This window comes from Cupressus sempervirens, chromosome 10 (assembly GCF_028749045.1).
Source record: "Cupressus sempervirens isolate cs-2001-9-10 chromosome 10, ASM2874904v1, whole genome shotgun sequence".
Classification (NCBI taxonomy): domain Eukaryota; kingdom Viridiplantae; phylum Streptophyta; class Pinopsida; order Cupressales; family Cupressaceae; genus Cupressus; species Cupressus sempervirens.
In genome coordinates this window covers 857,067,618-857,093,901 of record NC_143127.1, presented here as the reverse complement: position 1 = coordinate 857,093,901, position 26,284 = coordinate 857,067,618, and the positions used below count along the sequence as shown (strand labels likewise).

General features: G+C 36.1%; 1 protein-coding gene across 1 annotated transcript; it reads left to right on the top strand.

Moving 5' to 3' along the window:
* The first annotated feature begins 2,228 nt into the window (after positions 1-2,228).
* LOC149536707 (uncharacterized) lies at positions 2,229-5,332 on the top strand. The gene is made up of 5 exons (XM_089806094.1): positions 2,229-3,124; positions 3,337-3,437; positions 3,571-4,260; positions 4,348-4,569; positions 4,708-5,332. Exons 1-5 carry the CDS (start codon positions 3,001-3,003, stop codon positions 4,987-4,989), a joined length of 1,419 nt encoding a protein of 472 aa, XP_089662220.1. The 5' UTR covers positions 2,229-3,000; the 3' UTR covers positions 4,990-5,332.
* Positions 5,333-26,284: the final 20,952 nt, after the last annotated feature.

Sequence of the window (26,284 nt, the reverse complement as noted above, 5' to 3'; positions counted from 1 at the left end):
TATTTGTACATTTTGCAGGTTGCTAAAGATGGCGGTGAGAAATGGAAATCTCTCTCATAAGAGGTTTGCACCTAGGCTAAAATATGTTTAGTAGAATGTGTAATTCTGTTATCAATTATGCAAGATTTTGATGGTTTGTGTTTTTATCTTTTTGATTGGTTTTAGGAGAAGAAGAAATATATCGAGAAAGTTATTGAGTTGAAGGCAGAGTATGAGAAAGCCATGGAAAAGTATGGAAAGGTATTTAATCTCAAAAGTTGGATTGACATGATCTATATTTTAGATGTGATACCTTACTCAAACTTTTAGTATACAATTTACAGGAGGATAGTGCAGTGTCAGGGGAAGCCAATGATCAAGAGATGGTTAGTTTGACTATTTATTTGGTTAAAGTTTATAAAAGGGCTGAAATGATTGTGTTGTAGGATGGTGAGGCAAATGGATTTGAAGCATAGGAAAGTGAACGTGATGACTCAAATTTCACATTATATGAGTTTTTGCATAATAAAGTGATGACCAATTACCCACACATGTACTTTCTTAAGCTTGGTAATTCTCAAATCTGTATTTTAGCACGACTCTTTGTCTTTCTGTTGAGTTTTTTTTGTTTCCTACTATTAATATTTTTCTTTATTTGATTTTGATATCTTATCATGTTGTTTTAATCTTAGATTGTTTTCAGTTTACAGTTATAATTTACTTTTGTTCTGTACCAATTGGTAGGGTACTAAATTGGTCTTTTGAACAGGTTCCTCGGCACACACCTTGTGGTGGTGTATGTAATGGGGATTGTAACTTGGTATGGTATCTTTCTATTTCTAATTTGTTAAGTATAAGGATTTCTTTTAAAAGACAAATTTTGTCTTTTTGTACATCTCCATGAAGTGATTTGGGACAAATTATTATGTCGAATAGCTGACTTCAAGTGTATGCAATGCAGGTGTTTTAATTGCTTAGTGAAGGAAAGCTTTTGGGTCTAGTGGATCCAAAATTGGGAGATAATTATTGTGTAGAAGATGTTTTGAGATTTATTCAAGTGGCCCTTTTTGTGCACTCAAGGAATGCGTGCATTTTTTCCAACCATAAATGAGCTTGACGCTTTCAGTGCTATTAGGGGAGGCTTCCATTGAGGATATATGTAGAACAAGCTTTGAAAATTCTATAGAGAGATTCACTACTCTTATCAAGTACAAAAGCATTTCAGACCACTAGCACTTACTTCAACTCTTATGGTTCTTCAATCACTTTTTAAAAATGTGGAGGGCTATTTGGTGGGCTCTATGGTTCTTCAATCACTTGTCAACCTTTTTTTCTCATTGCAGAAAAAATATAATCCTATTGGCTCTCTGTTGCACGCACATAAACATGGAACTGATAGTGCTTAATGTTGTGTTCATGTTATGCTCCTTTTCCTTGTGGATTAACTCCCACATTATTTTGTAAGACAACATTGATAATAAATGCAATAAAAATGATTTTTTGATTCAAGTTAGTTTTATAATATTTTGTTGAGTGCTTTGCAAGAATAAAATATTGGGAATAGTTATGGTGAATATTCGATTATTCATATTTGGAAACATTAAATGTTTAAAATAATATTAAATAATTTTAAATTTTTATTATTATGATATTTAAAAAGATATTATCTCTCTACAAACAATTGCTAGTCTACAATGAAATAACTTTTACCTTTAGATAAAAACACAAGTGCCATATCCCATTTACCAAAAAGGGCTAAATGGGGAAATCACTGCTTATCAAACTCATATCACTGCTTTTCTCACTCAATTCGATATTTATTGTTCATGTTTCTGCTCGAGATAAGATTCTAATGGCAGATATCAACAGCAAAGAAGCAATGGAAGATCACCCAACATCGTCAGAGTTATGTTCGAACTGTGCAGAGAATGCTCCAGAAATAGCTTGCTGCAAAAATCTCAGAATATTTGACTCCCAAGCAGAAAAATCTGCGTATAATCAGCGACCCAATTCGCATATTCAATTGCAGAGAAATTTGAATGAAACCATTAATGTGGTTTTATCAACTGTTATCCGATTTCTTGTCTATTGTAACCAATAGTTGTTCAAATTTGTTGGGATTTCATTCGTTTTATGGAATGATTGACTGCCAAAAATATGTAGTAATTATAGTGGTAAGAAATGAGAGAATTGCAAAGCAAAACAGATTGGCTTGTTTCTGAAAATTGTGGTTTTGTTTGCAATGTGAATTGATTTTTGTTTATATATACTGTTCCCACTTGTTTTGTCACCTGTTTTGAGCACGCCCTGTGTCATAAGTGGGTATATAATTGTGATGATGGTGGCACTTTATATGATCTACATCCAGGCGGGGAAAGAAGAAAATATAGTGCCTGACGTGTCTCTTCCTCTACGTAGTGTTTTGATGACGGTGATGAATTACAGGCGCGGGCAGATGGAAGAAATAGCAGTGTGTGTGATATGCCTCAGCGAATTTGAGGAAGAGGAGAAAATTGCGCGAATTGACTGTTGTGGAAGCAGATATCACGAGGAGTGTCTGGGCAGGTGGGGTGAAAGCAAAGACAGGAGAAGTGTATGAACGCGTATGGAAACGAGTTCTTCAATCTTAAAAGATATGCAGTTTCAGTTTGGGAATCTATGTAAGATTTTCCAACTAGATACTGCATAATTTTTGACAGTAAAAAGATTGAGGGATAAACAGGGTATAAATGCTCCTCCAACATATCCATCCTTCCGTATCTACGCAAAATTAAGTCCCTACATTAATATTTCTCAGCCCCTCCGAGAATTTAAATCCGCGGAATTGAATGAAATTAAAGAGGACAGGTGTCCTAATTCGCATTCAAGACAGCTGCAACGGCTTCATAAAATTACAGGATATATAGATCAGTATGCAATGAGATTTCTGTATACATACGAACAATTTAGCTATCCTTCTCCTGAAACTAACCGTTCATCCTCTCACAGGTTCAAGGCAAGGGTCGCAATTACATAAACAAAATGAATGCGATTACCCTGAGACACGTGGTTTCCATAGTTTTTCTTTTATGCATGGGAGTCTTGCACCCGGGGGACTTGCAGGAGAAGCAGAATATCAGCGCTTCCGTTTTATCCGAATGTTCTGGTGCATATCTCCTCACTCTAGTTTTTACTTTGTGCCTTTTATTTCTCATTATTCAAATTCTTGCTTCATTGTCGCGCTTCTCAACCTGGTACCCTCTTTAACTGTCGCCAAGATGTTTGAAACCCCCAATGTTTCTTCACCTGCATCGCCATACTCTTTCAGCTTTGTATTCTTATATTTCCTGATGTTTATATGTTTACTGGTTTGAGCAGGATCCAAGCCGCCCCCGTCGTCCATGTGGAGCAGCGATGCGAGCAAGAGTGTGAAGCTCCGCCCGGAATTCACCGTCATTAGGGTCCTCATGTGCTGTCTGGTACTATAATGCCATCTTTCAAATCTAACGGCCGAGGCTGTAACCATTCGCTTTTGGTGTGAATGTGTTCGACTATGCTTTTTATAATTCAGTTTACTTCCGGCTTGAAAATGACACGGATTATTTTTTACAGGTGATTGCTAGTGTTGCAGCGATGCGGAGGTTATTTCCATTGAAACGGGTCTCTGCATACAACAATATCAGTAATAATTTACCCTGCCAGAGGGTTGATAAGGATGGGCCGCCTTGTTTGGAGAAGGGAAGCGATAGCCCAAAGGAGAATTCGCTTGAAAAGCAGTTGATGGCAGATAATTCTTCTGCTATTCCAAAGGAAACTATCTCTGGGGGAGGGGATTTGAAGCGTTCATCTCCACATTCGAAGCGGTCATCTCCCCATTCAGTACGCCATCACAGAGAAAGTCATTCATCAACCACTTCCATCTTTTCCAGCGACAAGAGAGAAACATCTTCAGCAACTAAATCGCTAAGGTTGATCGAAGAAGAGATGGAATGTCGAACAAGGATACTAGAGAGTGAGAAGAATGATCTGCAGCAGACATTAGAAAAGGAGGTAGATAGGCGGTCAAATGAATGGGCTTCTATGCTGGGAAAAATTAGGTCGGAGGAGAGGAAGATGAGAAAGAGGATCCAAGATCTGGCTGAGCAAAATGTACAATTGCAAAAAGAAGTTTCATCTTGGAAGAATAGTGTGTGGATGCAAGAAGAAATCTTGAAAGAAAATTCTTGTATATCCTATGATGAATCTCTCAAGCAACATGCAGAAAATCCAGAGGCATATCAACAGGAACAACAACATAGAGAGGTAATTAATGTTATTTATTTTGCTATTTTAGGGAGTTTTCATTAACATGTTTTTGTGATCAACCATTATTCTTCATTGCTATTTTAGAGTGAGGAGGTTTTCAAACAACTAAAACAAGAACTTAAAGCCAAAACTTTACTGGTCAAGCTTCTACGGGAGAAATTATGTTCCAATGTGGCTGATGTAGAACAAACTGAGGAGAAAGTTGCAACTTTTGAAAGGAGTCAAGAGGTTTTGAGGAGTAACATTGAAAGACTACAGGCTAGGCTCACTTTCTCAAACCAGAAAGAGAAATATTTGGAGCTTCTGGTATGTGTTGTCATGCTTTCAATTGTTTATATTTAGGATGTCAAACAGTTCCTTAAATGGAAGATTAACTTACTTTTGAAGAGCATTATATTTAGTTCAGATTATGAGCACTAATGCTATGATATATTTTATCTATAGCTTGGAGGGAAGGAAAATACCATAAAATGTTTACAGACTGACTTAGAAGAATGTCAGAAAGAACTGACGTTGTTAAGAGCAGAGATACCCAAAGTTTCAGAAGAAAGGAATGGATTTCAGCAAGATGCAGAACAACTTACCTTGCAAAACATTAAACTCATCGCTGAAGTTGGAACACTTAAGCTCAGAGTAAACAAACTAGATGAAGATGTATTAGTTAGGGAGGGACAGTTGTCGATTTTGCAAGACTGCCTAAGAGAAAAGTTCTTTAAAGAACTGTAGTATTGTCTGGGTTCATTCCTTTTCCACTGACATGTAATTTTCAACATTCTTGGTGGTTGTATTCTAGTTCTCACATTTGTAATATAGCGGGCATCGCTTCTACAACATTTACTTGTTGCGACACTATCTTTTGAGGGACAACATTCATATTGTGGGAAACCTTTTTATTATCTTATGTCTTCATAAGAGCTTCTTTTTGTTGTGGACAATTCTGTAACATGTTCCCTTTATTTAGATCATTGCGAGCTTCGTTGCAACTGGGCTCATGACTCTGTAATAACTTTGAAAGCGTCATTTCTATCATTTATTGCTTGATATATTGGATGGTTGTTTATTGGAATAAGGCTTTATCATGACTGTTAATGAGGATTTCTCCTCGTTGCGATCTGTTTCTTGAAGGCTTCTACTACATCTAATGATTGTCATATGATTTTACTTTTCTTATTATATGGCCTGCACAATGAGACAATTACGTGGGTTGACATTAAACAACTTGTAAAGACAGCGCCCAGAAATTGAAACAAGAATACTATATGTTTGACTTCTTGTTGGTCTAATCATGCAGTAATTGAATTTTTCTTGTGAACCCTAGAATCATGTTCAGTAAGATTTTATTAAAAATGCCCATAAAAGATACATGCCACAGTAATGTTCCCTGTTGGGAATCTGCTCAAATTTCAGAGATAAACATGTTATACTATGTCTTGAAATTAAGTTCAGCATAAAAATAATCAGGGTACATATGCTATTTAGCATACTCAGTCCCGAAATTTCCTATTCCTTTCCCAATCAATAACCTTAAGTAGGATGGGGAATTACTTCTATGTTGTCAAGTCCTTTCGAGAAGACAGACAGTGCAGCTTTCACATCCTATTGAGGGTTTAATTATTTTCTGGTTCTTGAACTTTTAGGTTATTTCTTCACAAGATTGGTCTAAACTCAAAAAGGATGCAAATTTGGTAATATGTTGAAGCACATTGGTGATAATTGGCTCAAGAACTGGAAAGACCATGTGAGAGGCAGAGTGTTTGGTCTTATAGAACGTCAACATGAACTCTAAGGGCTTTGGAAGTGAAATGTGGATTAGGGAGACACATAATCAACTTCAGATGTTGGTACTAGACAAAAGTCATCAAGATCAAGACAAAAAACTAATTCATCCCCTCAAATATTTCAGCACCTATTCATTAATAATCTTTGAGAAGCTCTTATGGATTAGGACCTGGTCAATCTTAGTGGACTGGATTGGAGATACTGGATGAGAGTGCTGGCAAGATATCAGGTCAAATCTCACCCTCCCGAGACAAGTATCTACAAGACCATGGTCAAAATAGAGGTCTTCTCTTACAAACAAAGATATATCCATAGAAGAAAAGCTTCAAGAGTTTTTGGCTAATGTAGAGGAAAAAATGACAGACTCTACATCAAAGATGACAACAGCTGCAAACTAGTCTCTTGTAACACCACCACCGACCCTTCGTGGAGTTGGTGGTAGCTCTCTAGGTTCTATCACCTCAGGATCTATCTTGGGCACTCCAAGAACAACTCCCTTGCGGTCTGTCAGAATGTTGCCAAATTCACAAAAATTTAAGACATCTCCAAATAAGGGAGATGTGACCTCCCACCTCCTATGTCGATAGAACAATCAATAGAAGCCTTTCAAAATCTGGGATTGTATCCTCATATAGAACAATGGAGAGACCAGCTTTGGTAGTGGTTCTCTAAAGTTCTGCTAAATCATTTGTTCAAAAAATTGCTGCCAGTCATATCCAGGTTATGTAAGCAAGCTTGGTACCTTTATCACCATAACACAATTAGGGAATAACGTACCAGATTTTGGAGCATCCCCTGTAGCTTTATCTAATAATTCTTCTAATCAATGGCACACAGCATATACTCTTGATGAGAATACTATCCTCCATCAATTATGAGCTACTCTCAGACAAGCATGGGATGCACCTCCTACTCCACAGCCATCATTACTAGACCTTCAACCTCCACAAGAGAAACCTTTCGATCCTGTTATATAGGAATTCTTGGATGCTGTAACAGAGCATCAGAGGCTTTGTGGACTAATGAAAGGGGAGCAAGTTAAGGGATTTCTACCGCAAAGTAGTGTTCATGCTGATTACATTGTACGGCGGATCAGAGACCTTTCTGAAGGAATGATGCAGAGCTACACCTTAGGAACACTTCCCAAGGAATAATCAACTCGATGAGACATCAAGACATCAAACGACTCTATCACATCATTTCAGTATCACAATCCTCAAAAGCATTGTGAGATACAGCTTCCCACATCAAATATCCTTATTCAAAGCACTAATCAACTTCCCATAACAGGGGACAACATTAAGGTTCTCCTTTTACCTCCAAATCCTATCATTCAATAGGCCTTTAAATGGCCACTCAACACCTAATACTCACCTGGTTCCACATATTAAATAATTCTCTCACTGTTTCAGCATCTATACTCTACAATTCACCAACATCCTATGCAATCATTTGTATATCAGCATTCATATAGCAACATCCTATAATCTTTGTTGGTTCTCGTTCCAGCACTCCTCTACATGCCTCATACTAGGGATCTAAGACCCGATTGTTCAGTGTTCTGTGTCTACCAACATGAGACAACACCAAACTTGTTGACTGAACCCAAACTCTTAACCCTACTCTAAACCTTGTGACAACTGGTAATTCCTTAATAGTTACCAGCACACTCTGTTCTTACACATTAACCACTCTTAACCCAACAATCCGATTGGCGTACCACCTACCTAGCATCAAGCACAATGTACTCAAGGAAGTGTTTCATTATTCTTCTACCAAAGACTTACCAACAACCTTCTATGCAATCAAACAAACACAACTTACCAGTTGCTATACTTTATCATAAAAATGCACTCCAGTTTGCAATTCCTTTGCATCAGCTCATCTACTTGGCGGATCTGATCTCTTCCAATTTTCCAAGTCTTTACAATCATCTCTCCACATTTCTCTTATGGATTCAAGCCACCTTTATACTCCAACTAAGTGGACAAAGCCCAGATGCAGTGTTGCTTTATCAAAACAAGAACTTCATGGCTTATCCCATAGATCTGTACTGAATTGTTTGTATCTTTGGAACCCAATAATATTTCTTCGATCGCTCTGGTGAGCGTCTTCTTAATTTGGTTCCTACAAACATATCAAAAACTTAGCACTATCCAATGGTTGGTTGGAAAGATGTGACCTCCGCACTGGGACTATTTTCTTAGACAGTCATCCTTTCTTCTTCAGCAAGCTTCCATTGTCCACTCAAAACACATTTCCTGCACCTTCAATATAGTTCCCTGCCACACTTCTTTCATGAAACTATAATACATTTGTATGGCCAGCTATTGGGCCTTATTCCACATTAAGTAGATTACTAAACTACATTGTAATGATACCTAATGCCCTACCCCATGGTTAGTGGATCGATTTCAATTCAAGATTTTGACTTTTTATAACAATGAAGTGGAATTCTTTAAATTTCAAAAGATGCTGCACTCAATGGAAAGAACATGTGCAATCCAAGTAACTTCAAAATATTACCATATTAAAGATCATGATCATGCTTTCAAGGCACAATAACAAGAAATCAGAATAACATAATTTGCAGAATACTTCAATTTATTGTTTTTAAAATGTCCTTATACATCAATTCATGTATATGTATTGGGTTTCACTATTTTTATAGACTCACTCCCTTTTTGGGGGCAACCAACAACTATTTATAATTGTCATTGAACTGACTGTAACTGTTCCTCAACAGTGTTAACCTTACTGTTTTTTTGGGTTGTCAAGTTGACAACAGCTCGACAAGCTTTACTGTTATCCTTGCATCTGTCATTACATATTTGTCATAGTACATTTAAATGACCATATTAAGACTCCTCTAACATCAGACCTTAAACTATCAACCCTTCCATTTAGCCCATGTAGGCCTTTTGACAAGTAAAATAACTATAGTTCTCAACTATTGAATGCATTGCAAGAATAAAATAAGCTCAACCATGCATAACTGGTTTTCCGGAAAATTAGTATAGCATAAATTTGGGTTTGGGAGCTGTCATCATTGACTGCGGTTTGAAGCCCCAGTCATGTCTAATTTAGTTAGAGGAAAAACAAAGAAATAGATGCAACATTATCATTTAATATAAATGCAGAAAAAATAGATTTACGTTTCAGTATAGCTCAGGGATTTGTATATGATCTCATCCTTGTTTGGAAGATGCTATTTGGGTAGGACTTGTATTTGACTTGGTATATGCATACCACTTTTGGCTTGCTGGATATCATAGATGTAGAACACGTTTTGAGGGAATCGATCAACTCACAAAAATGTTCACTAAAACCTTCTATTATCTTTTCTTGGAAGGAATAAGCATAGGGTCAAAGCTATTGGATATCCCTTCTGATACCTTTTCTTTTCAGGCTAATGGGTCTGGTGGAATTATCATAGACTTTGGAACAACCATCACTTATTTGGAGCAGAGTGGTTATGATGTCCTGAAGAAAGGATTGGAGTCCATAGTTAAGCTTCCATAGGCTGATGGATCTTCTATTGGATTGGACCTATGTTATACTTCTGCAGCTGCCACTACAGAATTTCCAATTGTTACTTTCCATTTCAAAGGAACTGATTATTTTTTACCAAAGGAGAATTACTTGATTCAGGATACCAGTGGTGTTCTCTGCCTTACAATGTTGCCCAACTTCTGGCCTCTCTATATTTGGGAATGTTTAACAGCTGAACTTCCATATCCTTTACAACCTTGGTGAAAACACCTTGCCCTTTGCTCCCACTGTTTGTGAAGGCCAGTAAATAATTAAGCATGGATCTGTGTAATGTATTGTTCTAGAGATCCCTTAAATTTGGAGTGAATTTCTTCGTTATGTATCTAAAATTGAAAGCAACTTCTCTCACTTTATAACTGGCACATAAATCTCTAATAGATTGTAAATGTTTGCATTGAATATGATAAATATACATCTTGTTACTGTCCTTTTAATGAATTAGATCTTGGAAGAGTTGATTGATGCATATGTCTTATAGTACAGAAGAATGATCATATATCCATATATTGGAAGAAGAATAACCATAGGTATGTCCAATGTATATTGGTGTATGAATACAAATGTACTTGTTCTCTCAGAACAATTCTCTATATCTTACTTATGTTTATAGCTGAGCTGCGATTGCAATTAAGTGCTCTCATTCATATCTTCTAGTCACCACAGATGATGTTTACACTGCTCTAGGATTAGCCTGTACATATCTCTAATTGCTGGCTGTACTTCTTCCTTGCCACTGATTGGATACTTCCCTCAAACACAATGTGTATTGCTAGCTTCTTAATTGCTGCTTATGATCAACCAGTCCATGAAGATAATAATTGATGACTTTAATATTGACCCCAAATTTTGCGTGCTAATTTGTATTGTGGTTGTTGATGTGTGCGTCCCTTTATGACTTACTTTGAGGTAGTGCTAACTGAGTTTCTCGCCTTGCATATGTCCTCGATATGATATTTTGTGACTCATACTATAGTCTGCAAACTTGTCTTTTCCAATCGAATGCAAATGTCTATATGGACCAACTAGAACATCAGAAATATACAAGGAATATGCCAATGCTTGAATGTGCGGATCTGACAAGTGGAGAAAGTTTTTAGTTGAGTTCCCATGAAAGGCTCAATTTATTGTTTGAGATACCAATGATCTTGTTACCCATGAGTTTATGGGTGGTTTGAAGACTGTCTATGTCATTGGTGCTGGGAAGTTTCTCATTTTTTATTATTTCTCTTGAAGTGCATTGGGTTGTGTTTGGTAATACAATTGCAAACATAATGACCATTTTTTTATGCACAAATTCTTGGAGATCATATTGGCATGTGAATGCATCTTCTGTAGCAAATATTTGTGTTTTTTAGGATTACCAATGTTGAATTTACCATTCAAACTTTACTAAATTATTGTGAAGGCATCATAATTTTAGTTGTCCTTTTTTTCTATTGCCTCTCAATATGCATATGTTCCACACAAACATAAACATGTGTTACTCCGTCAAAAGTCAAGGGAAGTAGGCACAGGGAGAATTTAGTGTCTATGATTAATGGACTGCCTGTGGTTATGTATCAATCGACAAATGAGATCGAATTAGTGTGTGAAGAATAAAATCCATAGTGGATACTAGAAAAATTCTGAATCTCAAATTTCGACATTGTAAATTGGTAAATACTCACATATATCTTCTAGTTTATATATATATATGTATGTATGTCATGTTTTACAAAATGAAAACAGACACATACTTTTCTAAGAGAGGCATCACTGGAATGTATGTAAGGAAGGTGGACACCATCTCATCAACGTCCAGTGTAAATTAGAACAATTTTCTTTTTTAAGGAAAACATAATAATTTTGAATTTTCTAATCCTAAGAGCCTAGGTCATCACTGCAGAGTTAAAACCTCTAAATCATTGAAAGGCCATAGAGAAGAATATATGTACTGCCTATTTTAAAGCTATTTTGTCATTAGAAACTAGCTAAAACCTAACCCGCTTTGCCAAAAAGTATAAATCTTGCTTTTTCCTCTATTTTTCTAGATGGAACATTATATGTTATATTATGTTCACTTTTTAATCTTCATAATAAATTACAATAAATTAATGATTTCTAAAAAAATTGTTATTCTTTTTATTGGAAAATCCACTTTTGAGCAGCAGGTACATAATTACATTTTTGCGGATTACATAAGATGGCAGCATGTCTGCGGGGTTTTTTGAATAAAGGTTCTTTGCAATGCTACACTTCAACCTTAAGGGTGATTTCCAAATAATTTTTCACACATTGTTTCTATTCTTAATATGTTCATTTCCTTAATACTTTCCTTTATTCCTAATCTGATGGATAGCTTCTTGTTTTGCTTTGTTTTTTTCATCATTTGACCTGCATATTAAAGAATTAGCAACAAATGTTAGGGGTATTTAAATCTTACATATTCTTCAAGAGAATTTCATATTTGACTTCTTAATCTTTACTTAGTTGTGGAGTATCACTTTTTCTCAATGTATAAATAATTTTAAAGGGTGCCTGCACACTTCCTATAGTTTCATCATAATTTAGAAGTAGGTGACTTATATGTTGTATCTCAGGTCTCGCTGCTGGCAGATTATTTTATTTTGTATTTTTTATGTAAGGCATGGTTGCAGCTTTGACAAATAAAAGTGCAACTAGTAAACCGGTCTATTTTGCCCATTGCACCTGAGAAATGATATTTTTAACGAATATGCTTCCTAAACAACCTAAAAATTGGCTATTTGTTTGTTGGCTGATACATATGTTACATTATTGAAGGGATGTATTGCATGGTATGGGAAGAGTCTAAACTAAGTTGCCGGTTCGTGGTTCGGTTCCGGGTTCGAGTTCGAGAACCGGTTCGCTAGTTCGACGAAATTTTGGAAAGGGGTTTGGGTTCATTTGGGTTCGTTAGTACAAAAACATGTAAAAAAATAAAAAATAAAAAAAAAATATATATATATATATACATTTTTATGAAGCATGAGTTAAAATTAGAATGTAGCATAGTACCATAAACACATTTAAAACTTTAAAACAACATAAACAATAACATATCAATGTATCATGGTGAGCATACCATCATATAGTAACATAATTCAATCAACTTCAACATCAAAGATGAAAGATTCAAAACATTTAAAATATCAAGTTCAAGTGTCATTGTTTCACGTTCAATGTTTAACAGTAACTAATAGAATGAAAATCTATTAAAATTCTGAATTTCTAGTTCTAAGTTCTTCATTCTTCATCTTCATCTTCTTCATATTCATCTTCTTCTTCATCTCCTCCTTCTTCGCCTATGCTATTACTTGCACCAAGGCCAATGGGATCAGCAGCAGAATCAACAATGGTAATTGCATCAAAGTTATCAAAATCATCAATTGTAAGTGCAGCAGTGGAAGCATCCAAGTCTACAATCTCTGCATCTACATCCCACTTCTTTGTCTCCCCTTCTTTGTATTCTTGACTCTTGTGTGAAAGAAGGCGCAAGTTGTTATGCACAAATACCAGGTTCTCGGCTTTTTTTTATTGTAACCTATTGCGCTTCACCGAGTGGATGAAAGAATAGGTGCTCCAATTTCTTTCTGATGCAGAAGAACTAGCAATCTATAAAGACAACATAGGGTAGGCAATTAAAAAGGAATTAATTCAATCTTATTAAAAAATTCTTTTGAAGATAAAGTGAGCTAATTTAAAAAAAAATAAAACTTACTTGTGATATAACTTTGATTGCAAGGGGCTGCAATGTTCAGAATTTTTGGCCATGGAGGTACCACCAACCATGAGCATGCTTCTTGAACCGATGACGAAGAGCATCATTACTTAGACCTGTAGCATTGACAAATGCTATGAACTCATCCATGATTACATCTCTTATATCATCATCAGGAAATATTCTTCTAAATGTTGCCTGGTACCCGTCAGACACTTCCATATCTCTGTATGGTGGCAACCTTCCTGGTAGATCACAATATTGTGAGCTATAGTATTTGGGGGTCAAGGCATAGGCAAGCAAATGTAATGGAGTGGTCATTTTGTTCCATCTTTCATCAATAATTTTTTGCACTTGTTTGAAAAAGGTCTCTTGTGGATCTTGCTCCTTCTCATTTATAACTTGCTTGATCTTCTCAATCATTGAGTCTATGCCATCATAGATCTCTCCAAGGCAAGGCCTATCCATGTTAGTGTACCTAAGCATGCTCATAATGGGCTCGGTGATCTTAAGGAGATATTCCACACGTTCCCACCATGAGTCAGCCAATAGCCTATCCTTTATTTTGTTTGCCCTTTCAGTGTTCTTTTGCTTCCATACACCCAAATTATTGTTGATTACCATACCTTGAAGTGCATCTTTCACTTGCACAAGTCGTCTTAAGAAGATTATATGTGATGCAAAACGAGTCTCAGCAACCTGTGACATAAATTAGAGCAAAAAACAACTATTAGATACATATTTTAGAAAACTAAGAAAAGTATACACATTGGCAATTGCACAAGTAAAATATGAAAAATCAGAAATTGTCAAATATTAAAAATTAAATTACTAATTTGAGTTCAAGTTCATTTACCTTCAATAGCTCCAATTTTGAGTAGTTCCTGAAAAGAGATTGAGTCATGTGGTGGTTTGTGACAAACATTTGTATGTCCTCAGCCTCTTCATACATTGTTTTGATCCACTCAATTTGGTTCCCAATCTTTTGTAGCATAAGATTGAGTGAATGGACTGCACAAGGTGTGCAAAAGATATGTGGATATCGTGATTCAACCAACAAACCTGTTGCTCTACAATTCTTTGCGTTGTCCGTTATGACTTGGACAACGTTTCTTGCACCCACTTGTTCAATGTTTCTATATACAATGTGGCATATGCCATCTCAAAATGTCTCATGATGCATCCTACGAAAACTATACTATCCTAAGGTGCTAGTGGATGATCAAAATGCAGCCTCTTCACTGCACTAGGTGGATCAGATGCCTCCTACATAAACAAAAAAGGAAAACCCAAAGTTAGACTACTAAATTTATATGATTCTACGTATCTAACATTGAATTACTCAAATGCATAATGATCTTTTCTGTAATGGAGATTAATACTATCAAAATTTTATAATAAATACCTCTCTCGTCAACCTCCTGCGTCGGTCAGGAGTTCTCTCATATGCCCTCGACAATGTTGGTACCTCTCTGATTGTGGGTTGTATATGTTCAAATACCTTTGTCAGATGAATCTACAATTTAAACTATAATATTATAATTCATAGCATGCTAAATTTATAACATATTTAATCATGAATTCAAACTACAACTTACTATTGTAGGCTCCTCCTCAGGAGTGAGTGGCCGCGTCATCAAATCTACATAGTTGTCCCGTCGAACCTCATGTGCACTAGGAGTCTCCTATGAGATACAAAATAGTAGTTGTTAATATCACAGAAATTAGTTTTGAATTTATTTACGAAGATAAGTGATGCAGGAGCATCCCATGCTCATCAAGGGAGCATTGAAGATCCAAGGCATTACAGAGGTCATGGAACATCTCTTGAAGTCAATTGGGCAATCCTTGCACCAATTATGGCTCATGGAAGCATACAAATTTATAATGTTGGACCCATATGTGGAAAAAAGTTGTAATTGGGCATGAGATAGGATTTTAGGATTTCATATGGTAGATGAGTCATTTGATAGGTTCATGTAGGTTGTCATGATCATATCTTGTCATTAGACAAGTCAAAATGTTCTAGAATTGAGTTTTGGGGTTTGAACAAGCGGGCCCTGGTTTTTAAGCCATTTTAAGGAGGATTTTGAAGTTTGGGTGTTTAGGAGTGTGATAAAGACCTATAATCTTGAAAATCCTTAGTGTGTTGGTCCCTTTGTTGAAGCCTTGGTGTGTCTAATTCCTCCTTGTGTGTCCCAGAGTTGAAAGGTACATAAGTGGTGTCAAGAGATTTCTTGGTGAGGAAAGAAAGAGAATCAGTGAGTTGGCCCTTGGGAAGGAAGAAAACTTGTTGTGAAAATGCCTCCTAGAAATCAAATGGCTAGAGAACTTGAAGAATTGAGAGAAGAGTTGGCAAAAGAGAAAAGAGAGAGGATAGAACTTGAAGCATCTAGAGTGAGGGAAGAAAGACAGATGAGAAGAGAGAGGCTGAAACTTATTGCAAGGAAAGAATCCTTAGAAAAGGAAAGGCAAGAACCTAGAGGAGAAGAGGTTAGAGGAAGAAATGGAGAGAACCATGAAGAAGAAGAGGTTGGTAATGCAAGGCAAGAGCATGAGACAACAGATGATCCTGAAGAAAGGAGATTTATAAGAATCATTAAGGCAGTACAAGGTAATGGTGGGAAGAACCATATTGATTTTCAAATATACCAGGGTAAAATGGATAGTGAAGAAGTGCTAGGGTGGATAGAGGCCCTTGAGAACTACTTTGATCTTGAAGACATAGAGGCAGATAAGAAGGTAAAAGTAGCAACAGCAAGATTGAGAGGAACATCACTCACATGGTGGACTAGTGTTCAAAATGAGAGAGAGGAAAGGTGGTGCAGGGCACCTAACTTATGTGGCAGGGGGGAACAAGTATCTATGTTGTCGGACACCTTGCCACTCCATGAAAGCGAGGATTCAAGTAGATTAGGAAGTTGGAATAAAGGTTTGGTCCATATTTCAAAAGTTGGTCTATGTTTTGTAATAAAAGCACATGTAAGGCCCACAAGCATTTTGGTGTGGTTATAAACTAAGTGACTGCATGGGACCAAAAGGCCTTAGAATAGGGTATTTAGAGTCTAAACAATATTAGCAAAAAGTGGTTGTTTGTTTGTTTTATCGTTGGGAACACCTATATGGTTGTTCCAACGGTCATGTAGACCTTTATATATGTCATATGTGATCTCAGTTGAAAGGGGGAGATCAATGTGTACGGTGGTTTGGAGAAAAAACAATAAAAACATCAATTTTCTTGAAATTTATTGGTAATTTCTCGGCTATTACGCTGGTACAGATCCGTACAGAACTTTAATGATTGCTAAGTGTATGAAATAGTTGTAGGGGTGAGTTAGGAAAGTTTTGGTTTTGGTTTGACTCAAAAAGGAGTTGGGGTTTAAAAGTTATCTGCATTTTAGTAGAAGTTGGTTTGAAAAGCCTTGTTTCCTAGACCTTTCCACAAATGCATCCCTAACTTGCATTCCCACCAGTGACACCCTCTAAAACTGAGGGATATGAAAGTTAGGAGACTAGGCAACATAATGCCATAGGTTGGAGTCCTAGAGAGAAGGGCAACTATTTTTCCAAGTCGGCCCTAGATCAAGCAAGCCCATGTGCTTGACTGGTTTTTGCAAGGTAATTGGTGACAGTCATGGTTGCAAGCACTTCTGATAAGTTTGAGTGCTGGAGTTAGATGCATTGACTACGTTGGAGATTTCCTTAAGTGTTTTGGGTCTTGGGAACCCACCTTTCCCATTCTTCCTTGAAGCCCTAGCCTAACTTGATCAACTAGGCCTAGGTACCAAGAAGCAGTTTGGAGGGTGCTGGAGCAAGATCAGCCCAAAAGCTTTTGGATTATTAGTAGGTGCCAAGAAGGGTGTTAGGGCCTATGGAGAAGTCCCTATGCTATTAAGGGATACTAAGAGAAAAGTGCAAAGAAGCTAATTGGAAGGCTACAAGGTTTGTAGGCCTAGAAGTGCAAAGGTGTGTTGGGAGTTTGGTGGAACCAAACAAATTGATGAGTTTGGGTTGGAATTGTATGTCCATGATTTTCTCCATTTCTAGTGATAGTTGGTGAGGCTTTTGAAGTGGGATTGCCTTGTTTGGCTTGGCGGTTGAGTATACCTAGAGTGGGTAAGAGGACTTGTGAGAAGTCCTAGAATCCTAAGTTGGATTGTGACAGCCATTTATTGGCTTGTGGAAGGTAGTTGCTGCAAACTCTGCATCAAAAGGGGATTGAATAAGATTTCAAATTAGGAGAGAATGAAGACCATGGTGAGAAATCAATTCTTGCCATCTAATTTAACAATCCAAATTTAAAGATAAGAAGGAACAATTTGAAACAGAGGGATATGGATGTCATGTCCTATACTGAGAAATTCCATACCCTGAGTATTAGGGGAGGACTAGAAGATGGAGATGAGAAGGTGGATAGATACATTAATGGCCTCAAGTACAATATTCAAGATGAAATAGGATTGAATGTACCAAGGACACTTGGAGAATGTTTTCAGTTGGCAATCTGGGAAGAGAAGAAGTTGAAAAGAAAGAATGAGAGGTAAGAAAATCAGAGAGGAGGTGGAACAATGAGAGGAAGAGGTGTAAGAAGTTAGTTTGACACTTCAAACAATCAAGAAAAAGATAAAGGAAAAGAGATTACATCTGAGACAAGAGGAAGTTTCAGGGGAGGAAGATTTGGAAGTGGAAGAGGTAATAGTGTTTTCACAGGTAAATGCTTCACATGTGGAGGAGTAGGCAATCAATCCTACAAGTGCCCTGAGAAAGGTGTGGATTTCAAGAAGGAGGAGAGGAGAGTCACCTTGACCCAAGGAGATGAGGAAGAAAAGAAGTACGATAATGCAGACCCTGAACTTGAAGGAGAATCTTTGATGGTGAGAAGAGGACCACAAATGCAGCAGCAAAAGGAGACCAGACCATCCATTTTCAGGACAAATTGCATGAGCCATGGTAGGATTTATAAGATGATAATAGACTCTAGTTCCTTTTATGATTTAGTGTCTTATGAAATGGTAAATAAACTAGTATTGAAGAAGTATCCTATTGATAGACCATATAGGGCATTTTGGGTCAGTGATGCACAAAATATTGTTGTAAGGGAGCAAGCAATAGTGGATTTCTCTATAGGAGAATATAAAAGATCAAGCTATATGTGATCACATTCTAATGACATGCTGCCATGTAATCCTTGGAAGGCCTTGGCAAGCCTCAAGGAACACTATTCATTTTGGCTCATCAAATGTTTATATAGTACACAAAGATGGTGTGAAGTTTAAGCTAAATCCTTTGACTGGTCATGATGAGGAAAGAGGTATTTGTTTTGGCAAGAAAGAGTTTGTGGACTTGCAGGAGCAGAGGGAGAGTAAACATGATATGACAGATCTACCACTAAAGCCATCTCTTTTGGTTATGAAGGATGAGATTGTTCAAGAAAAAACTCAGAATTTTGCTTACAAGCAGATAGTGACAGCAAAAGGAGTGATGATAGGAATAGTATGGTGTCCTTTAGTGATGAGAGTGAACAAAGAATTGAACATATCCATGGAGCATAAGAGACAAGGTCAGCATGACCTCAGACAACAAGTTACTCAGTCTTTGTCAAGGATAAAACATGACTATTCACAATCAGCAGACAGTAAGGTTACCATGACTGGTAACAAGGATCCAATGCTTTTTGTTTCTAATGATTTGTATGCAGGTGTGCAGGGTAATACATTCCAGGTGCAAAGTATCAAACATCCCTCTAGAAGGATGGGAGGAAAGAAGATAGTACCCCTTAACTCTTGGAACAAGAGTTGCTTTGAAGGTGGGGTGTTTGGTGCAGGGGCACCTATTAAATCATTTAAGAGAGCCTTGGTACTAGATGAAGATAGAGGATCAAAGACATCATCGATTGTTAATTGGGATATATTAAAACCAATAATAGAATTATGTAATAAATGATGTACTTTGAAAGACAAAAGTCATAAAAAGTCCTAGTAAGGACCTACGGGCAACATGATGTAAAATGGCCAAAAGAGCCATATGGGGTAGTCTTAGGATAGTTTCATACTCAGTTGCATTTAATAAATCCATATGAACAATTTTGAGTCAATGGAATAGTTTAGAAAGTTGGGGAATGCATAAAAACTATAGTTTTAAATTTGAATTTCAAATTCAAACGGTCATATTAGTTTTGGAGGGAAAGTAGTAATTTGGTATTTGTTTGATTAAATAAACCTTTGTAACCAACTTGGTTGGTTGGGCAGGTGCATATAAGCCTATTTAAGTTGTAATGAACATATGGAAGACGTGAATCATTATTGGTACGGAAAAAATCACAGAAATTGTATAGAACAACAATCATACTTTCCTCTGCATCAATAAAAAAATAAAAAATAAATGATACTTATACATACAATGGGGCTCTCTGTGCGAATGAAAATCCCTGATGATCTAGGACGCTGAATCTATACAGGCTCTTCGCCAGTAGCCACACCCTATATACAATAAAGAATGTAATTAAATGATATTAACACAAATATTTTACAAGAATGCATCAATATTTAATCAATTAGAATAAATTTAATTACCTTTCCTTTGTCAATGCATGCTGGCTCACCCCCCGCACTTTGTCCCCCCGGGGTAGGTGGTATCTACAAGATAAAAGAAAGATTAGCAACCATATATGCTAGAATATCAAATAGAAAAAAAAAAATGTGAACACAACATAATGTACCGTAGATGTCTCAAGGCCAAATGAAATGGCCGAGAGTGTAGCATCATCCATCTGTCTGAGCTCCTCCTCGGTCATCAACTAAACATGAATGAAGATCACATACATGTAAAAGTCAGTATGGCTTAAAAATTAAAATTACTCTATTATAAAAATTAACTTTAAATCACATATGTCATAAGAAAAAAATGTATACACGTACCGACACCGAAGGAGTCCATGCCTCTGCATTCCCCTCCTCTCTCACATTAGGGTCTATAGCCTCTGCACGTGCGTCTAGTGTATCCTCGTCTAATGCAAAATGATATTCAGGAAGATCACCTATGTGACCCAGGCAAATATTCTTGCATCTAATGCAAGTGTGAGGCACACAAACGTGTGATGAGCTAACCAATGATGAACTGGCACCAAAATCATCAACACAAGGAGGCAGGACTAACCTAGCCAAAGATATCATTAGGCTACTTAGCCTATGAATGGCTCTGATGGTCTGAGAGCTAGCCTCTGCCATAATATTTGGATGCTGGACTCGAGGAGGGGGGGAGATATCACGGGGGGGGACAAAAGTGCCAAGTTTCTTCCACTGGGAAGAGGGTCTATCCTGAGGAGCTCCTAGTCCTAAGCCCATGTTGGGCTTCATGCTCCAATAGTTCACTTTAAGTTTCAACACAAATTTTGCATATAATTTTCTAAGGAAATAAAATGGTATGTCTAAATTGCCATGTGGAGGGATATCAAAGACCATCCACCAACAGTCCCAAAAATTTGCAAGTATGGCATCATTTGTGCACCATTTAATCGATAGTTTGACTTTTTTTGGGTCAACTGGTATACCCATTTTTGGGTTAGCAAAAAGGCTAGCCAAATCGTCTTTGGTATCTCGTATCTGATATTCAATCCGCAATGCAATACTGGCTCCAAACTTGCGTAAAATGAGGGCCCGCGGGTCTGTGATTTTATTTAATCCAATGTATAGGTATCGGATATCCGATACTATATCGGATATCCGATATGGCACAATAACATAAAATGAGTACAATATATATAATATAACATATAATATATAATATATATTACATTTTATATATTATTATATTATATTAATTTACTATATATTATAATATAAAATATTATATTATATAATAATAATATTATTATAATTTATAATATATTATACCTTTTTGTTATATATTATATTATAAGATATTACTTTTTATTATTATATTATATCTTATATATATATATTATTACATTACTATATATTATAATATATGAAATATTATATTATATTATTATAATATAATATGTTATTATAATATAATACATTATAATGTTATTATTATAGTATAATATTATATGATTATAATATAATAATATTATTATTATTATATTATAGTATAATAATTATTATAATAATAATATTGAATAATAATAATATTATATTAAATAATAATAATATTAAATAATAATAATATTATATTAAATAATAATAATAATATTATTATAATATAATAGTATGATATATTATTTAATATTATTATTATTATTATATCTTATTATTATTTAATAATATTATTATATTAAATAATAATAATATCATTAAGTAAATATTAATATTAAATAATAATAATAATATTAAATAATATATCATACTATTATATGATTATAATTATTAGTTAGATATTTGATTTAAAATCAGATATTCAATATTATAGGATATCCGATATCAAATCAAATATCCAATATCATATCGGATATCTGATAAGGCTCGGCTTAACCTTCCAGGTTTGGTTCCTGGATAGGTAAAAAAAAGTCAGAGCGGATTTTGAAGCACTTTTAGGCGTCTTCAAACTCTTTTTTTTTCACATCGCCACTTTTTGGCACACCATGATCCTGCACATACCCTCATTATACATATGAAATGTGATCAAATTAGTAAATTATAATTGTAATTTACTTGTGTTTCAATGCCAAATGTGTCATTCAAGAACTAATCAGTGACAAGCTCATCATTTGCACCATCTCTAGCATGAGTGCTAAATGTGCATAAGGATCCACATGATGTGCACATGTGATCGTGGTGCATTGAAGGCTCCCCCTTAACTAATGGACTCGTGCAATGGATGAGGGTTTGTGTCAAAGCACTAATGGTCCCTAGAGCGTTGGCCTCTACATGTTCCTTCACAACTAAAGGAATAGTCACATGCTCACCTTGTGGCATGACCACAGGTGCCCTAACTACATTAGGGTCACGACCTGCCCCTGGCCTTTTAAATGATGAACCCCCACCTCTACGCTGGGAGTCTAATATATCAAAATAATTGGGGATCTCCCCAAGGACAAACTCACAATACAATTTCTTTAAAAAATACATGGGGATCTCGTGAGTGTTGCAAGGAGGGGCATCAAAAACCATCCACCATCTATCCCAAAAATTATTTATAATAGCATCGTGTATGTAACAATGGATGGGGAACCATTTAGTACCTTCTCTAATAGTATTTTGTTCACCAGATTTTCTAAAAAATGCACATATACTACCTTTTGGTTTTTCTTTTTTTTTTTAACATCTTGATATGACAATTTATTTGCATAAAATCCTTTTTGTTCATCCCTCTTAACCCACCAAACATCTAACTAATCACTAATTGAAGTTATCTAGGTCTTAATGGATTCGAGAGACAATGCCAATTGAGCCCTCATTGGATTGGTTAGTCCAGATTCTTTCAACCAACCAATGAGTCCTTCTAATTCTGTTTTGCCTCTTTCTATTTCATTTATTATATTTTGTTGTGTGCCAGGTGGAAGTCTTTGAATTGGTTTAGGTTGCAAAATTTGTTGTTCTTCTTGGGGAGGGTGTTGGTATTGATTTTCTTGAGAGTTTTGAGTTTCTTGGGGATTTGTCGGTTGATTATTGACATTTTCTAATAAAAAATTAATTGAAATCTAAATAAATAAACAAATCTAAAGAAAAATTGTAAAAACCCTACAAAACAATATAAAAAACATATCAAACAATGCAAAATAAAATTTAGATCACGTACGACATGTTTGTGATCTTGTATTTCATTGGTTAGGAGGCACATTGGCAAGGCAGGTGGTGAAAACTTTGATTTTCTACAATTCGTGTGCGTGCTGCTATGAGGAGAGGGCAAAAAAAAGAGTTAAAATGAATGGGCTACAGGTATGTAGCCCATTTATAAGATTTTTCTTTTTTAAAACTGTGTACATGCTATTGAAAATTGAAAAAAAAGGGTTGTCACCTTTTTGGCACCACAACTTGGTGTACATACCCAATGCTAAGTTCAAAAATATGCTAATAAGTGTAAGGATTGCAACCTAAAATGAGTGTCATATCAAAAATTAGCATAAAATGAGGAAAAGTCTATAAGAGTCAAGGTTGATGTGCACATTCACTAGTCAACAAAATATTAAAATTAAATGAAAGAAATTCAAGCATGAAAAGGAAGATAAACCAGCAAGATCTTAATTTACAAAGAGAGTTTTTAAAAAGATTTTGCAACTGAGCAACCTAAATATAAACCAAAGAGACCATAAGTGGGTTACAAAGAATACCATAAGGTTATGAACATATGACCTTCCTAACAAGAACTCTAGACACTCGTTCAAACAAACACAAAGGGTGAGAACATTTTAGGAGAGCTTTTCCATCCTACCACAAAGTTCTTAAGCTTCTCTGAAATCTTTCCTAACATGAAAGACACCCAACCCAACATCGAGGAAGACTAACCAAGTTCCCCCCTTCTTATGATGTGTTGTTCCATCTATTTCATCCATTGAAACAACACCAAAATATCAGTCCACATTACATCATAAATCAATTATTCCCTTATCTCAATGCTTTCAAATAAGTTGCACTGTTGGAAATATTCAAGATATGACAAGTTACTGAGAGGGGAGGGGTGAATCAGTAACTTCTAAAATTTCAAACAATAAAACTGTATACTGATATATTCACCATTCATCCAAGTAACCTATTGTAAGCATGAAACAAAATCATTTGCAACACTTGAACACACAGATTTGGTGACCCAGAAACCTTCCAAATAGAAAGTAAAATTGGGGTGGGGATGAAACCCACAAGCTTCGTTACTGCAGTATGAAGTTGGCCGGTTAAGGCTTACAATGACCACTTCTGGTGATCTGCCCTGTTAGGAGCACAAAGGATTGCTAGATCCACCTTGTTAGAGGATTTCCAAACATACAATAAAGTATGCACTCTGTTAGGAGATTTACAAAAGACTGTTAAGTCTACCTTGTTAAAGGATTTACAAAAAACTGATTCACTTGTTAGAATGAAACAGTGGATCTGATTACAACTGATTGCTGATAAGATCCACTATGCTCTGATTCACCTTGATGTGATAGATAAAACTTTTCTGCTTCAAAACTAGACCTGCTGAATATCTTCATAATTCAGCCCACATACTTTCGCACTTTCACACTTTCACACTTTCACATTTCCATTCATTACCATTGCCATAACAACTGTAGTTTGAATGATACAATACATTGCATATATATACCATCCATATAAACAATACATGCAAGGTCGGCTAAACAATACATGCAAGGTCGGCTAAAACAACAAGTGCAAATCTCTATACAAAGTCGGCCCAAGGTAAAAACTCGGGTTCACTGAACTGACTCGGTGTCCTTCTGATACTTGGCGTCCACTGCGTTACTCGGCATCATCATGCACTCGGTAGAAGTGAAGGCATGGTTCATACTAAACACTTCGAGTAGTTCTTAACTCGGTAACCACTGGAGACTCGGTAGAAGAGATGTCACTCGGTGAATACTTCTATCTGAACTGTTGCTCGGTGATCAAAGGAAACACTTGATAGAACCTTGTGACTCGGTGATAGTTAGTTTCCTTGATATCCGTCTGAGCTCGGTAAAAATTAATTTCCTTGATAACCTCAGGAGCTCGGTTATCATGAAGTTCTCGGTTACATCTTAGTACATCTTTACTCGGTCAAAACTGATTCCTTTCTTTACCTTGAACACTCGGTAAACACTGGTTGCTTTGTTCACCTTGATCACTCGGTAAACACTGACTTCTTTGTTCACCTTGATTACTCGGTAAACACTGACTTCTTTGTTCACCTTGATTACTCGGTAAATACTGACTTCTTTGTTCACCTTGATTACTCGGTAAACACTGAGAACTAGGTAAAGCTTGGCTTCCGGTGAGAGCTCGGTAAGCATTCAGAATCCAATAAGTGTTGTAACTAATGACAAAAATGTATCATAATGCCAAAAATCTCCCCCTTTGGCATTAGTGACAAAAACACTTATGAGACAAAATTTATCTGACATGCTGATGACTGATTCTGAATATACATAGCTTCGTTATATACAACTCCCCCATAGAATAGCTTTGTTATATACAACTCCCCCATAGAATGTACATACATTATTTACATGAGCTGTATATCTCTTCCTTTGTACAATTTTTCTGAAAACACTTATTCACCCATAGTATACATATCCAACAATAATCTCCCCCTTTTTGACAATAATGCCAAAGAATAAAGAATATATATACTTATATAGAAACACCAAAATGAGAGATGAACTCTGAATGTACCTGGAGAATAAGCTGGAGAGTCTTATCCCAATTCTCTTGCAAAATTTTGCAGGTGGAAAGAGCTATTTGAACTTCAGCCGAAAGTTCAATCACATGATCTGCAATGGAGAAGTTATTATCATGGATTAATGTCTTTGAATGTGCAATATGCTTCTGCATTGAATCCATGATGGGAAGGATCATGTTTTGGATATCTATCAATGTAGATCGGATCCTTGCCTCTTCCCTCAACAGCTCTGCCTGCTTCTCTGACAAAAATTTGATTCTGAGGTGATGAGATGAGCTTGAACTGGGGTCAAGCTTCTAGTTTTGTGCGCTTACCTTCAGATCTTCATCAATTTTATTTAGTTTTTCTCTTATTCCTTTAGTGTATTCGGTAACATCACAAAGTTTAGCAAAAAGAGATGTTACATTATTAAAAGAATTTTCCATATCTGCCAAAACTGAGGTTAATGCAACCTGATTTATTGCAATGTTCTGGGCAATGTGCCCTAATACCTTATTATCAAATTTCTTTTCTGCACGCTCAATTAGCTTTTCTTGTCCTGAGGCATCTTCATTGAATTTATTAACTGCCTCTTCCAGTTGAATCAAAATGTGTTGAGAAGTATCAACATCAACACCTATAGCCTCAGTAATTATG